The sequence below is a fragment of the Camelus dromedarius genome, chromosome 19, assembly GCF_036321535.1.
Source record: "Camelus dromedarius isolate mCamDro1 chromosome 19, mCamDro1.pat, whole genome shotgun sequence".
NCBI classification, from domain to species: domain Eukaryota; kingdom Metazoa; phylum Chordata; class Mammalia; order Artiodactyla; family Camelidae; genus Camelus; species Camelus dromedarius.
In genome coordinates this window covers 2307193-2322067 of record NC_087454.1, presented here as the reverse complement: position 1 = coordinate 2322067, position 14875 = coordinate 2307193, and the positions used below count along the sequence as shown (strand labels likewise).

General features: G+C 49.1%; 1 protein-coding gene across 1 annotated transcript; it reads left to right on the top strand.

Annotated features, from left to right (window-relative positions):
* The first annotated feature begins 4172 nt into the window (after positions 1-4172).
* FAM217A (family with sequence similarity 217 member A) lies at positions 4173-12726 on the top strand. The gene is given in 6 exon segments (XM_064476153.1): positions 4173-4272; positions 4691-4795; positions 5656-5743; positions 8559-8626; positions 11196-12000; positions 12002-12726. Coding segments are annotated over 4 exon segments (1347 nt in total). The 5' UTR covers positions 4173-4272; positions 4691-4795; positions 5656-5680; the 3' UTR covers positions 12413-12726.
* The last annotated feature ends 2149 nt before the right edge of the window (positions 12727-14875 follow it).

Below are 14875 nucleotides of genomic sequence, written 5' to 3'. Positions count from 1 at the left end.
AATCGAGCTCATTCATCTTCTCTGATCCTTGTGTGTTTGCGCGGGGAGGTAACAGGCTTAGAGAGGAGGGGCCGCCGGGGCCCAGCTGCTAACCAGCTGTGCGGTCGGTGGTCACCGCAGCCACCCGGGTCTCCCCTGCGCTGCTAACGGTCTTTGGTGGGACAAATCCTCCCGCTGTACACCTTGTGTCCTGTGCCTCTTGCTTACAATTCTATTCTTCAGGGACCGATAGATTTACCTTTCAGACCTGCGTTTGTCATAGAACGTTATTTTCTCCCACGGGGAGACCCCCGGGAACCCTCCTCGCCGGCCCTGCCCCCTTCCTGTGATGCCGCGCTGCCCTGCAGGACCCGCCGCTCGCCGGAGGCGCCCCGTGCCGCCGACCAAGCCGACCCCACAGCGCGGCCGCTGCAGGCTCTCGGCCGTCTTCTAGGCGGGCTGATCTCTCACCCGTGACTTCTAGGTAAACGGCAATTCCTCTTTTCGTTCCGAAGAGGGCCGTCGCGTCTCCGGAACTCCTCCCCCTGCCCCTCCGCCACGGCGGGCGGACGTGGCAGGCTCAGCTGGCTTCCAGAGGCAAAGTGTTCAGCAACGTCCGAAGAGAAAAGGTCATCTCCAAGTTCCTTAAAGAAAGCGTTCTCAAGAGAGTGTTCCGTTCCAGGCAGATGCGGTGGGAAGGGCCCACCCTCCCGAAAGAGGACTCCAGCTGCAGCTCTCCCGGCGCTGGAAAGTAAGTTCTGACCCCGAAACCCCAACCGCAATTCAGAGTGTGCGCGTGAGGTAAGGCTGAGAGAATGCAGCTGCGGGCGCTAGGGATCTGCAGCGCAGGAAGACGTATAAAGCAGCTCGAACTGCAGAAACCACGTCTTGCAGAAAAGTCTAAATAAAGGTGCAGGTCTGTTGAGAACCCAGTCACAAGTGCGCGCTGCCGCGCGTGCAGACCGGAATTTACTGCTGTGTGTGTTTACCGTACGTTTGGAACTATAGCCACATACAACACTCTCTCGTTCATTGTAGGAATAAGTAGATTTTAGACAAGATTTCTTGTATTTTTGCAACAAAAAATACAGTAGCCTCCCAAATTTACAGGCTAAAATAAGGGAGAAAAGTGTTAAACTTTAATTTTTAAAACAAAAACACAATTTCTAAGTAAAAATATTTCCGTGTGTATATCTTACAGCAGAATTATACAAACACAAGAGAGTTAGAGGGTTTACAGTAAAAACTCATAGAACTGGAGCCCCGGATCAGGCATTCATATAATTGATCCTGACTGAAAGACAAAGCGGAAACTGGAAAAGGGGAAGAAAGACCAGTTATCTAAATAAAGTAAATGCAAATTGCTCATAATTGAATTGAAAACTTTCCCACAGACTCAGCATCCTATTGTTTGAGAAAATGCACATTATTAATTAGAAAAGATTGTCCTGACTTTCTGAAAACGTAATTTACCTAGTTACGCTGAACAAGAGTCTAGGGTAAAACACGACCAGCCATGAACTTGGCCATAGGCTGGGGAAAATCAAGGGGGCAAATACTCAGGAAATGTGAACCGTGAAAGGTATTCACAGAGGGAGGCTGAAGTAGGGACCTTTTCTCTCCAGAATAACTAGAAACTGAGTGCTGTTGCTACTGACATTTCTGTGCATAAACGTGGACAATGAAAGGGAATGTCTGTCAAAGTGCTTTCCAGAATAGCTGTCAGTGGTCAGTGCTGCCACCTTTGTCACAGCAGGAGAAACCGAGGTGGCTGCAAGGCATCTTACCCACTAGGTGGTGGGCCCCAGGATCTCCTTCCCTTCCGCCCACTCAGACCACCTCCTTTGTAACTGATATCAGAGCGAGTTAAATGCCACGAGACAAAGTGTCTACTTGGCTCTACTTCATTGGACTAATAAAGAGGTACAGGTTGAAGGTCAGGCAAGTTGGGCTACCACTCAAAATGGAAGCCCCTCAGTGGCCTTGGGATGATCAAGAAAGAAGAAGCATTCTTAAGGCTGAGGATTGGCTTTACGCGGCTGGACCAACCTGAGCTGCTATGGAAAACAGCCTACCGTTCAACCTGTGACTCGACTGAAGGCTGGCCTAGAGCCAAACCAGACTCGAACCAGCCTCTCACTGCAGCCTGGCTCTCCACGTCGGTGCCCGGGATCCACCACGTCCACCGCGTTTCACATCTGGTCCTCCTCTCTCCTAGCCGTGTCCCCTCACCCCTCTGGCTGGGTGCTCCCCGTAAACACTGTGCAGGGGTTATGCTGGCACGATAGTGTTAAACACGTGACACTGTCAGTTCAACCGTGATGTAGATGGGGAAAGGGAGGCGATGGTCCCCCAGCCAGAGGACAGAAAAAAACCTTTCTCACCTTGAGTTATTTGTAGGAAGTGTTAGCTGGGAACACGTGGGCCCCACGTTTACCCAATTCACTATTTTTCAAGTCACTGTAAGTTGGGGAAAGTCACTTAATCTATTTAAGGCCCAGGTTACTCATTTATAAAATAGGAATAAATAGTAGTAAGGACCTCACTGTGGTGTTGAGTATCAGACTGGGTCGTCTGAAGTGTTCAGCGCAGGCCTGGCGCAGAGTAACCACACCATATAGTCTCGAAAATGTAATTTTCAGAGCAATTAATTCGACTCAAACATTTATGGAGTGGCTACCCTATGCCAAGTACTCTGCCAGATAGAAGGCCCATCTTGCCTTCAAGGTGTGGAAAAGAGAATGAATAGCTATAATGTAGCAGTGAGTAAGAAAGTGTAAACAAATCACTAAAATATAACCCAAAATAGGGATCTTGGAGGAGGTAGCCTTTTATTCTTTTTGAGGAGTCAGGGAAGATGATTTAGGAGCTAGATCTATGTGAACAGAACTTTGGCAGATAAAAGGAAGGAGGGGATAAAAAGGAGGCTCTATTATAGGGAAAATAAAAATGATATATGTCCTGGAGGGGAAAGAGTGTTTAGGAAAATTGCAAAAGGTCTGATGTATTTGACATGAAGTCACCCTGGAAAGGTAACGAGCAGATGGACACTTACAACCTGGCTACAGAATGTGGAACTTCAGGCGTTAGGGGGACATGGGGGCAGGTGTGTGTGGGGTTTGTTTTGGGGGGTTTTTTGGGGTTTTTTTTTTTTTTTTTTTTGGTGGTGGGGTAATTAGGTTTGTTTATTTAATAGAGGTACTGGGGACTGAACCCAGGACCTCGTGCATGCTAAGCACACGCTCTACCACTGAGTATACCCTCCCACTAGGTGTGGGTTTTAGACCCGCGGTGTAGAAACCAGTCTGGAGGAGGCCAGCGCCCGGGAGGGAGACCTCCAAGGAGGCCTATGTTCCTTCTATATTAATGCACCTGTATTCACCGGGCCCCTCCGCGCCCAGCAGTTCTAAAGGGATGGGGATAGAAACGAACTAGAAAAGCAAAAGGCCCCTGCCCTCACCAGGGTTTGCAGTCTGGGGTGAAGAGACAGACAGAGACGCAAACACAAGGGTGAGGCGTGCAGGGAAGAAAGCAAGACGGCTGTGCGACACACAGAGGGCTTCTTTATTTTTACTGTGTGTATATCTCCCACATAATTTATTTTATTTTGAATATTTATAATTTCAAAGAGCACTGCTTAAGGGCTTCTTGAAAGCGGAGTCGGGGATCAGAGCCCTGAGGAACCTTGAGATGTGTTCAGCATCTGGCGTGCACGCAGTTTTCCGGGAAGACACTCCGAGGAACGCAGGACTCCTTTCCCCCAAATGTTAAGAACCAGTGCACTTAGATGCTTAATGGAACATTGTGGGGGTTGAATCCAGAGCAGGGTGTTGTACCAACAGGGTGCAGTGGCAGCACCGGCAGAGGGGCCCATTTCTTCCTCAAATGTCCGTGTTTGCTTTGGTAACCTAATCTGGCCTAATCCGGACCTGACTGGAGGTGGGCTTGCGCTCAGCGGGGACACCTTCCCTCTACGGAACTTAATCAGTTCTGTAGACACTGCAGGTCAGAAGCGCGGACAAACTTCACACTCAGCGCTGCGGCCGGGCTGGCCGGGCAGGGGGCGCACGGAGCGCCGCGAGTCGAGGTCCGAGCGGGGGGGCGGAGTCAGGGCTCGGGGCGGGGCGGGATCAGGCTCAAGGTAGGGGCGGGGCAAGGTCGGGGGCGGGGTTAGGGGTCGGGGTCGGGGATCTGGATCCGGGTCCGGGTTCGGATTCGGGGCAAGGTAAGGCTCAAGGTCTCGGATGCAGGCCGTGGTCGGGACCGGGGACGGAGTCGGGCGCGAGGCCGGAGGTGAGGACGGGGCCGAGGTTAAGGTCGGGGCTGGGGTCGGGGTTCGGGTGAGGGGTGGGAGCGGAGCCAACGGCGGGGTAGAGGCGGGTGCCTGGGGACAGGGCCAGGGCCAGGGCCGAGGGTTGGGGATCGGGCGCGGGGCTGCGGTTCAGGGGTCGGGATGGGGGGCTCTGGATCTGGGTTGGGGGCAGAGTCGGGGCCTGGGTGCTAGGTGAGGTCGGGCTCAAGGTGGGGGCGGGGGCGGGGGCGGGACCAGGGACCCCGTCGGGCTCGAAGCCGGAGGCGTGGCCTAGGTCCGGGGTCGAGCGCACGGTCAAGATCGGGGGCGTGGCCGGGGGTCAAGGGGCGGGGTCTGGATCCGGGCCCGGGACCCCCGAGGATGTTCGGCCTCCCGCTGCCCTCTGTCCTCCCGCTGCAGGCCGGTCAAGTCGGAGGCTCTGCGCGCGGAGCGGCCAGGACCTCGGGGTGGCAGTGCCCGCGGAGACGCCGCCGGGGACCAGCCGGGGGCCAGCGGCGCCGAGCGGTAAGAGGCGGCGGGCCCCCCCGCACCTGCCAGACACCCACCTCCCCGCTCCCCGGCCCGACCGCTCTTCCGGGCCCTGTCACAAAGGCCGGGCCGCACACCCGGTGGCGCCGGCGGCCCGCCCGCACCGCAGCCTCTCCCCTTCCAGCCGGTGCCCGGCTTCTAGGTGGGGGCCCGATAGGTTCAGATGCAAAACTTGCTGAGCTGCTTTTCCTGTCTCTTCAGGACCCACCTTTCCCTCCGGGAGACAGTTGTAAACGACTAGCAAATACACTGATTACCAATGGCTTCAGTTTGTGGTTTTTTCCAGGTAGCCATGCCTTAATCAATGCCTGAATCCATTTCAGCGGTGCCTCTCCCGTGTCCTCACGGCTCTCCGACACCGCTGCCTTCGCGGTAGTGGGCTTAGACGCCGTGGTAGTTTGGGGTGGGAGTGGCGGGCCTCTCCGTGCCCCTGCAGCATGTGGGGGGTATCTGCTCTGCCCGTGTGCGAGGTTAACCCTGCTTTCAAACGGAGCACCTGTTCTAAATGGTAAAAAGCAGTTTAGTAAGTGCCAGATGAGTCACCGTGTTTTTTCTAATTTGTGTCTTATCCTCCTATCCGACGGTATCTCTTTTCTCGCCTTGGGCCTGAATTGTGTAATCTTCTGTCACTTCGATCTTCCAGTTTGCTTTTTACGAGTCTGGTGTGCCCCTCGTTTCTAGTTAATTTCCCCTTGTTACCCCGCCCGCCCTCGTGGCACCTCTCTTCCGCTTTCTGAGCCTTTCCTTAACCTCCTGTGGCTGAGAGCCAGAGCTGTGCTTTCTCTTAAATTGGCGCTGGGCCTTACGCTCCGTGTGCCTGTCCCACTCCTGTGTAGCACCGCCAGGAAGCAGAGGAGCAAGATGGGGAGAAGAAACGGAGACAGCAGCGGCACCAGCCTGCGCGCGGCCCGCAGCTCCGGGGAGGTATGGCCGCCGCGGGGAACCGGTCCGGCGTCGGGGCCTCGCCCCACGGAGGCGCCCTGCCCACGGCCCTGCTGCTTCCTCTCCGGGAGCGGACTGGCCTGGGATTTGGGCTGTCCAATGGAAAGTTTTAATTTCTTTTAACAAAGGAAAACTCACCCAGCTTCTCTGTACACCTCGAAACATTTCTAATTGCAATTGGGTGTCGTTAAAGATGCCACCTTGATCCACGCGGCAGGGCTCACCTTTTCAGTCTTATACACAGGCTTTGTGAAGAATATTGGTGAGGCCCGCGGGGTATCAAAAGTTATAACCAGTGTCCACCCCGGGGAGTTTGCGACCTGTCTGGTTCGGTGGGACAGCCTTCCTTACCAGCTGACCAATTGGCTACGTTAGTTCTACTCTTGGATCTCAGCCGCACGGTTTTCACCAGCTTCTCTGTCGTGTCCCTGTAAAGATATTTCTCACAGGCGTCATTTTGTGCCTTAGTGGACCCTGATAACAGAGCTGAGAGAACCTTGAGAATCCATCAAGGAAGCTTTAAAAATACAGATAAGTTTGGGGGTGGGGTGGGTATAGCTCAGTGGTAGAGCACATGCCTGGCACGCACAAGGTCCCGGGGTCAACTCCCAGTACCTCCATTAAATAAATAAAACCTAATTACCCACCCCCCCAAAATAAAAAGCTTAAAAATTTTTTTAATTAAAAAAAAAAAGAGCTCCCCTGGTGATTCGAATGCAGAGACTAGATCCAATGCACACAGTCTCAGAGAGCAGAGACGTTTGTGTAGCTGGCAAACATATACTAACTATTGCAGTGGCTAAAGTTTGCGGATTTTATTAACTTTATGTTCCCAAAGCCTCCAGAGGAAGACAATCTGCAGCCGCCTTGCGGCGCTCCGCCGGCCTTCCTGTCGAGGTGACTTCCTCGTGGGCCTGTTGAGCCCGCACCCTGTTTCAGGCTTGCTTCTCCCTGAGCCTCCTCAGTGTGGGGGTGGCACCTGGTACCACCTGTCGTTTCATTTGCATGTTGCTTAGAGGGTAGTTTGCAAAGGATTTTCTCACTTGAGAGAAAAAAAGTGAGTTCATCCCCCAAATGTTACTTTTTAAAAAAATAAACTACTCACCTCTTCACTTTCCCTTTTCGAGGATAAACTATTACAACAGCTGTCTCCTCGCACCACCCCCCATGGCCCTCAGCACAATGTCTGGAACATAAATCCTCAATAGAGATTATACGTTTACTCAGTCCTTTTTTTCGCCTTTAAAAAAATATTTCCCGAGTGTTTCTCAGCATCTGGAGACCAGGATGGTGGGCTGGTCAGTGCTGTGTGTGATGTGAGGGTCAGAGAATTCCACTCTGTTGGTGGAAAGACGTTACAGACTTTCGGATCTGGTACTCAGATACATGCAGTTTGGTGAATGTGCTGAACTGGACAGTTTATCATATGTTTAAAATCAATTTTGAAAACGTGTGTGCCATTATTTTTAACAAAATGAGAACGAAACCATCAGTTATTGGGAGGGCCTCTCCCTGCCTGCCTGGGTGGTGTTAGCAAGCTGACAGCAGGGTGAAGAGAGCAGGACGGCTCCTCAGGCGTGCTGGGTGGGCCTTGCAGGAGGGAGGGCGGTCCCCAGGCCTGTGTCTTTTGTCCTGCTTTACCCAAGGAACATGTAAAATTATGTGCTTGAGCTTTTACGGGTTTCTCTTACATTAAGTTTATCCTAAAACAAGTATTGTTTTAGAACTTATCTCACTGGAATTTGGATGCAGAAGTACCTGTTCCTGAAAATAAAAACCTCCTGCCCGGAAGGGACAGTGCCGTAGGTGGTGAGAAATCCTAGATGCGTGTGTTGATACTTGTATTTATAAATATATGGAAACTTAGATTCATATTTATAATATGAACAACTGCTCATATTAAAGGGGGCTTGTTTATAATATTACATGTTTTGTGTAACTATTGTCATTTTTTTCATACACATTCTTTCAGGCAAAGTTAACAAGGTAAGGATAAATGCTTGGTTTTAAATAATTCACAGAACATTTTAAAATTATATGTATGTTCCTTAAAGAGAATTTCTTTCCTCAAAGTTAAACATTAAATTTTATTTCCATAGAGTTCTTCAAACAAGTTGAAGCCTTTATTGACTATTTTACAAGGCTGCAAATTGGTCATTAAATTCGTATCTTATTATATTATTTTTTCCAAGTAACAATATTATAAATGGAAGTTAATATTGTAATGTATGTAATGTTTTCTAGTCATTTCTAGTCATTGACAAAAGGGAAGTGGTCTCAGACCTTAAGATACCTTGAAGCCACTGAAACAGTTGCTATTTTGTTTTGAAGTGGTGAAAAAATTAATCTTTCATTTACTTTTTTTGATCGAAGTATAAAATAGTTAACTGTTAATATAATGAAGACAGTGATATTCAAGAGTCATTAACACTGTTAACACTGTTTAGCTGGTATTGGTAAACAGACTGTCCTAAATCCTGCTGAAGTCAGTGGAGACGAGCATCTGTATGTAACGAGGGACTGTTATATAGGACTTTACTGTGTATTGCTTGCTTAGAACAAGAATTATACATTCTTAGAACAAGAGTAGGGACCAGAGACGCAGTGTGTGTAAAAGTCTTTGTAGAACCATTTGGAAATTCCAGCAGAGTAGCTGATGCTAGAATTTAGTTTGTCGGAGCATACTCCCAAAAGAACACGGGTGGGAATTTAACATCATACTTCTAAAGTATTATTTAAAAAATAAAAATGTATGCAGTTACTACCTAAAATGTTGTCACTATTTTTCTGTTGCCAGAACGGTAAACAAGGGGTATTCCAGTTACGGAGTTTTCCTCTTGACGGAAGAAGCATCGCGGAGGACAGGTGAGAGCATACATATTGTGTAAACCCTGAAATTGGTGAAATAACCCTAAGTGCAGGTGAGTTAACTAGTCATCTCAAATACAAGGACGAAAAACATCCAGAAGAAAACAGAACTGTGTGTGAATAGTGGGAAACGACAGAAATGCACCCTAAAATAGGAGGTGGCCGCGGACACCGGGAGGGGTCGGTGTGGGGTGACTCAGAGTTGACTGTGCCCCTACCTGCAGCGTTTAGGTGGAGAGAGTTTGGACTTCTTGTGGGAGTGACAAGAAACCGTCACAGGAAAGTGACAATCCGTGCTCCAGGAACGATGTTAATTCCTTACGTGTGTTAGTTCTTCTAACCCCCGACGTCCTATAAGGTCTGTCCAGTTGCCATCGTCCCAACTTCCCAGACGAGGATGTGGCGCCAGGTGACCAGTACTGAGTGGCAGAACCGGGCTGTAAGGCCTTGGTTCATGCTCCAGCCACCACGGGATGTTGCTTCCCAGATCCCCATCCCTGGGTTTGAATTCTTACTTTTTGGTTCTTAAACTGTGTGCATGAGAACCAGCTAGAATGTCTGAAAACGCGGGCTGCTGCTCTCTGGAAACGAACATCTGTTGAACACTGCTGTGAGTCACTCTTACGTGGAATGAGTTACTTCCCGGTGGCCCCGAGTTCTGCGCCTTTGTTTTGTCCCCGGCCTTGACAATCGGTGGTTCAGTTAGCAGTCCCCGTCGGAGGACCTGCCTCTGTGAGGCCCAGGACGCAGCTCACCTAACACTACGACCGAGGGATGCTGGGCTGTGACTGCCGTCCTGAGGGACGAGGTGCTGGGGGGCGGGGGAGGCTGGCTTTTACCAGAAAGAGCTCGGAGGGAGGGGCGAGCCGGGTGCGCGGCAGTCAGCGGCGTGCGCGGAGCGCAGAGCAGGGCTCGGCCGCGCGCCCGCGCGGGGTTTGCCTCCCAGCGCCGCCCTCACCCGCCGCGCCGTCTCCGCGTCCGTCCGTAAAAGGCGGAGAACGCAACCGCCGGCCTCCTGCGCTGCCGTGAGGACTAAACCGAACCGCGTGCTTGGTGGGCGGGGCAGGGGTGCTGACGCTGCGGCCGAGTTGGGAGCTGGGTGTCAGGGGAGCGTTCACGAGGGGCTTCAGCTCAGCCTGCCGTCAGCAAGTCAGAGAATCAAGGTGGTGGTAGCTGTCACTCCGATGAAGCCTGCAGAGCACGTTCATGTCACGGGCTTGCTGCTCGGAGCCCCTCCGAGGGGGCGTGGATGAGAGTTCGCATGTTGCTCGCTGGCGGCAAAGGGGTCCAGGCCTGCGCCTCACGCGCGGATCCACGCCCTTTTCCCCAGACTGCGTGGCTTGTGTCTGTTATCCACTGCAGACGTAAAGTGACTTTCCTGTGGCTTTTCAGAGGCAAGTCAGTATACCTAGCATTTAGCTAAATGAGTAAGTTTTTACCGTTTTGTATCAAAATGAAAGTAATTTTCAAAATTCTTCAAGGCTACTTTGCTGTCTCGAGTGTAAGTGAGCTTTAAAAGTAAGTAGAGAATGTCTATGTGTCAATGCATCAAACCCCTCAATGTCAGCATCTCTAGGAAGCGCTAAAAGAACTGTAAACTCAGTATTCTAAGGCTTTTTTTTGCAGTTTTCCTTTTAATACAACACCTAGAAGTATTACTCCAAAAAAAAAAAAAAAAGCGCCGTCAGGTGACAATTACTGTGGACTAGATCTGGGGTAGTAGTTGTTTGATAGACATTGTTTTACTTCCTTTTTTATTAGAATAATTTTAAAACCACAGTGGCTTTTAAAAGTAGAAGCCTTTATTAAGTAACCTAACTATGTTCTTTACGAGTTTCGTCTGATCTAATTCTGAGTCAGTACACACTTCACTGTAATTTCAGTTTGAGAGCCTCCTTTTCAGACATCATAACTGCACGTACAGTATTTTTGTAGGCAAATGGAAACACCTGGCCACTTCCAACCTAGTGGCCATTCATAGCCACAGCTAACCATTTGCAGGCACGGTGATCTGGTCTCCTGTGATGTACAAACAGATGCCCAGCTAATATTTTAATCTACACTGTAATTTTCTGTTCTTTTCTTTCTTTTTTAATTGAAGTATAGTTGATTTACAGTGTTGTGTTAATTTTTGGTGTACAGCAGAGTGATTCAGTTATAAATACATATATGTATTCCTTTTCCTATTCTTTTTCATTATAGGCCATTGCAAGATATTGAATATACTCTACAGTAGGACCTTGCTGTTCATCTATTTTATATACAGTAAATATACTTTTTTTTTTAATGGAGGTACTGGGGATTGAACCCAGGACCTTGTGCAAGCTAAGATGTGCTCCACCACTGAGCTGTACCCTCTCCCCCAATCTATACTTTAAAAAGTGTCTATAGTTGGATATAATTCGAGCATATTTGAAAGTTAACATGTTTCTGTTACAGAGACACACTCAGGCCACTGGGAACCAAAGGTTAGCTAGTCTTTGATAAGGCTTTCTTATTCATTATCATTTTAATAGCATTTTAATGCTAGTCAACCAACCATTCATTAAATACATCATTTTTTAAGGGATTTCAGAAGATCTTCGATGGAGACGGGCTATCACGTGACCAGTAGTCCCACAATGCTGCTCGCAGAGAGCCACTCCCGAGCAGCTGCCTCGGTGGGCCAGCGGGTGAGCGCCTGCCCTGGCCTGGGGGCGCCGGCAGGTCTCTGCTGGCCGCACGCCGACGGAGACTTTTGCAAAGACAGAAACGAGCCTCAGGTGAATTTATGCTCAGCTGTAGAAAACAACAGTGGGGACATTTTAACCACTCCGACTTGGGATCTGAAGTGTGGACGCAGCAGTGTGGAGGAAGGTTCAACAGATGAAAGCGACTTGCCAGGAAACGAGAGAGCAAACGAAGCTTTACTCAGCTATTTTAAAAAGATGGGCCTGAGCTTAAAGCCAGAAACAATAGAAAGTGTTGATGACTTTTTCACCGAAGAGCCGAGCGCCGCGTTCCCATATCCTGACCTGCTGCCCCCGCCTTTCGGCGCCCTGGACCTGCACAGGTTAGCCTTCTCCAGGTCTGCAAACTGGACAATGACAGCGGCGCTTCCAGAAAGCTCCCTGGAGCCTTTGATAACTCTGTTACTGGAAATGGAACGACTGCAGCATGTGACAATTCAAAAAGAAAGGCCGAGACTGCAGACCCCGCGCTGCACTCCCGGAGCCCCTGAAAGACCCTCTTCTTCCAAACCCGTTCCCAAAACGAGGCAGCCCAGGCTTTCTGACTCTTTGAGTCTTCAGACAACTTGTGCAGATAAAAGTCATGAAAAAAGCAAGAGCGATCCTGGTTCTTGTAAGCTTGAGTGCAGCACATCCAGGTGGGACTGGATGGAGCAGTGCTGGTAGGTACAGGTGGGGTTCTAGACCATCTCTGAGAAGCTCCTCCACCACAAAGCAAGTGACGGCCACTTATGACGACTCTAAGAACCCCAGAAGTGCCACTTTAAACCCAGGCCAAGAGCTCTCAGCCAAGCCTGCTCCTGCCCGGGCAGCTCAATTGCTGGTTAAAATGGTCCCAACCCGATGTCTGCCACCAAAGTCTCCTATACCAGTTGCACCTATATCTCTGTCTTTTCCCGAAAATGAGAGGGAAGGAGCTAAGGTACCAAGGACCCAAAAGAAACTTTACCGAAAAAACGTGGTGTTGAACAAACCATTCTGTGCTCAGAAGCTAAACTGTCTGTCGTCTTCGTTGATAGAGAAGGACAAGTGCTCACCCATCGACCAGAAATAACTCTTTTCTTCCCTGCTTCTCAATGTGAGCAGGTCTACTCCAGGAATCCCGGCTGAAGCATGGTCACTCACCCTGAGCTACGGGCCAGAAACACCCATGCCCTCCACGCGGTTCCTGGCTGCGCCGGGGAGTAGAACTTGAGACCCAGCTGAGATGTCGACAGGGAAACCTGGGGGCTTCCCTGCCGACCCCCTGGACAGCCTCCCACACGTTACGTTTCAAAGGTAGTTTCACTGAGAAAACTAGTCAAGATGGTCCTTTTGTTGTGATTGTTTTCCCGTATAATTCCATCAATAAATGGTGCCGTCGACTTACTGCTGGTACAACACCCCTTTATTCTGCTCTATTATACAGCATGAGAGTCAGTGTTTTTTTTTTTAAATTGAAGTATAGTTGATTTGCAATACTGTGTTAGTTTTCAGGTATACAGCCAAGTGACTCAGTTATACATATATATTTCAGATTATTTTCCATTATAGGGTATTACAAGATGTTGAATACAGTTCCTTGTGCCATACTGTGAATCCTTGTTGCTTCTCTATTTCACACGTAGTGTGTATCTGCTAGTCCCACACTCCCGGTCTGTTCCTTCTGTTCCTCCCCTCCCTTTCGCACCCTGGTAACCATAGTTTGTTTTCTATGTCTGTGAGTCTGTGTCTGTCTTGTAAATAAGTTCATTTGTGTCATTTTTTAGATTCCACATGTAAGTGATAGCATACGGTATTTGTCTTTCTCAGTGGGTTTTTTTTTTTTTTTTTTTTTTTCAGTTTTTTCCACTGGTACCTTTTTCATTTCCCTTCCCATCTCCACAGATCTCCTTTGTCTGTTATTCTGACCTAGCCTTTGGGTGTTTGCTTGGCCATGAAAAGCTGAAGTGCTATTTTGTTAAACTGACACACAGAGTCCTTTGGGCCCCCCCCCCCCATGAACCCTTAGAGCCTTTCCCTTTCCGGGGTCCTTGGTCAGACACAGTAAAGCAAGGTCGGTTCTTTGAGGGCCTAACTACGGGTTTGGGCATGAAACCACCATCCTGCCTCGGATCTAGTAGCCTTAGGCCGTTGAAGGAAAATGGGAAGAGGTCACTGTACACAGAGCAGCCCGAATCTTAGGTTAATGGGGTTTTCCCAGGGCTCCTTGTTGCCGGAAGTCTTAACCCTGGTTAGTTGAAACTCAAACAGCGAAAGCTTAACTCGTTAACTGGTGAGAAAGGAATACTATGTGATTGTCACACTTTACTGCACCTAAAAACCAGGGAAACTAAAAGGCAGAGTCCTGGGTTCTACTGGGGGCCTGTGGAAGCAGAGTCTTTGGGAGTGGGGCGCGGGGATTCAGAGTAAACAAGCATCCCAGGTGATTTTAACGCAGGTGGTTCTTGGCTCGCACTCTGAAAAACATTATCAAGGGGAAAACCTGATGTAACATGCATAGAGCAGAGTTGGGACGTTTTCAGGGGTAGTGGGTTTTGGTTTTGGTGGATGGTTGCTGAATTCAAATTAGTCATCCTGTCTTTTGGAATTCTGGCCTTTAATGCCTTAGAGACAGGAAAGAGCAATTTCTTCCTGAAAACGCAACCAGGCTACGTTACTGAAAATGCCGTTAGACCTAAGGGTGGAAGGGGGAGGTAGTACAAGAAAGCAACAACCGAAACCCCTACCAGAGGTTTCCATTGAGAGTCCCCAGTTGCGTTTGTTTTTAAAACACCAAGTTGCTTTAAATGTAGTTATGTAACAAATGTGTTAGCACCCTGCCCGACTTCAATTATGAGGCCAAGGGACTATTTTTTTTTTTAGGTTACCAATCTGTTTAATTTCAAACAAAAAAATTCAGCATTATATAAACAAAAAGGAAGCTTTGCCTCAAATATCCAAGCCAATAATAAAATCTGAAGTCGTTCACCTCACTAAACTACAAGAAATTTGAATAACAGCAACAAAATGGCACATAAAATGAACTTGCCACCTGAGGCAGAGCTTTAAACAAAAAGTTCGATAAAACATTACAAAATAACCTTGTCAATAGCCAGTTGCTCGTCCCAAGGACTCTTCGACGGCCTGAGTACTTGGTCCTTTCCCCCAAGTCTTCCTTTATATCCCTCGAGGGACTAATAATTTTAACACACGATCACTTGGTAAAAATACACTTGTTGCGATTCTTTGTTTAAACCGAGTCCCTAAATTGAGGCTGGAAGTGGGGAGTATGTAGGAAACACCAAGAGCCCCTCGCACAACTTGGGGGCAGCCAGGCAGTGGATGCAGACCGGGGAGAATGCACCACAGGGGCGGGCGGGGTGGGCATATAGTTACAAATGCTGATTTTGCTATTTGCCGGACCTGTTGGAAGCCAACTTCTACCACTAGTTTTGAAGAAACATTTGGCAAAATTTGCAGCAGCACATATAAAGTACTTCCGTTCAGGGGATTTTAGTTAAGCTGGGCTTCTCGGCCGCTCCCGGTCCCCACGCTT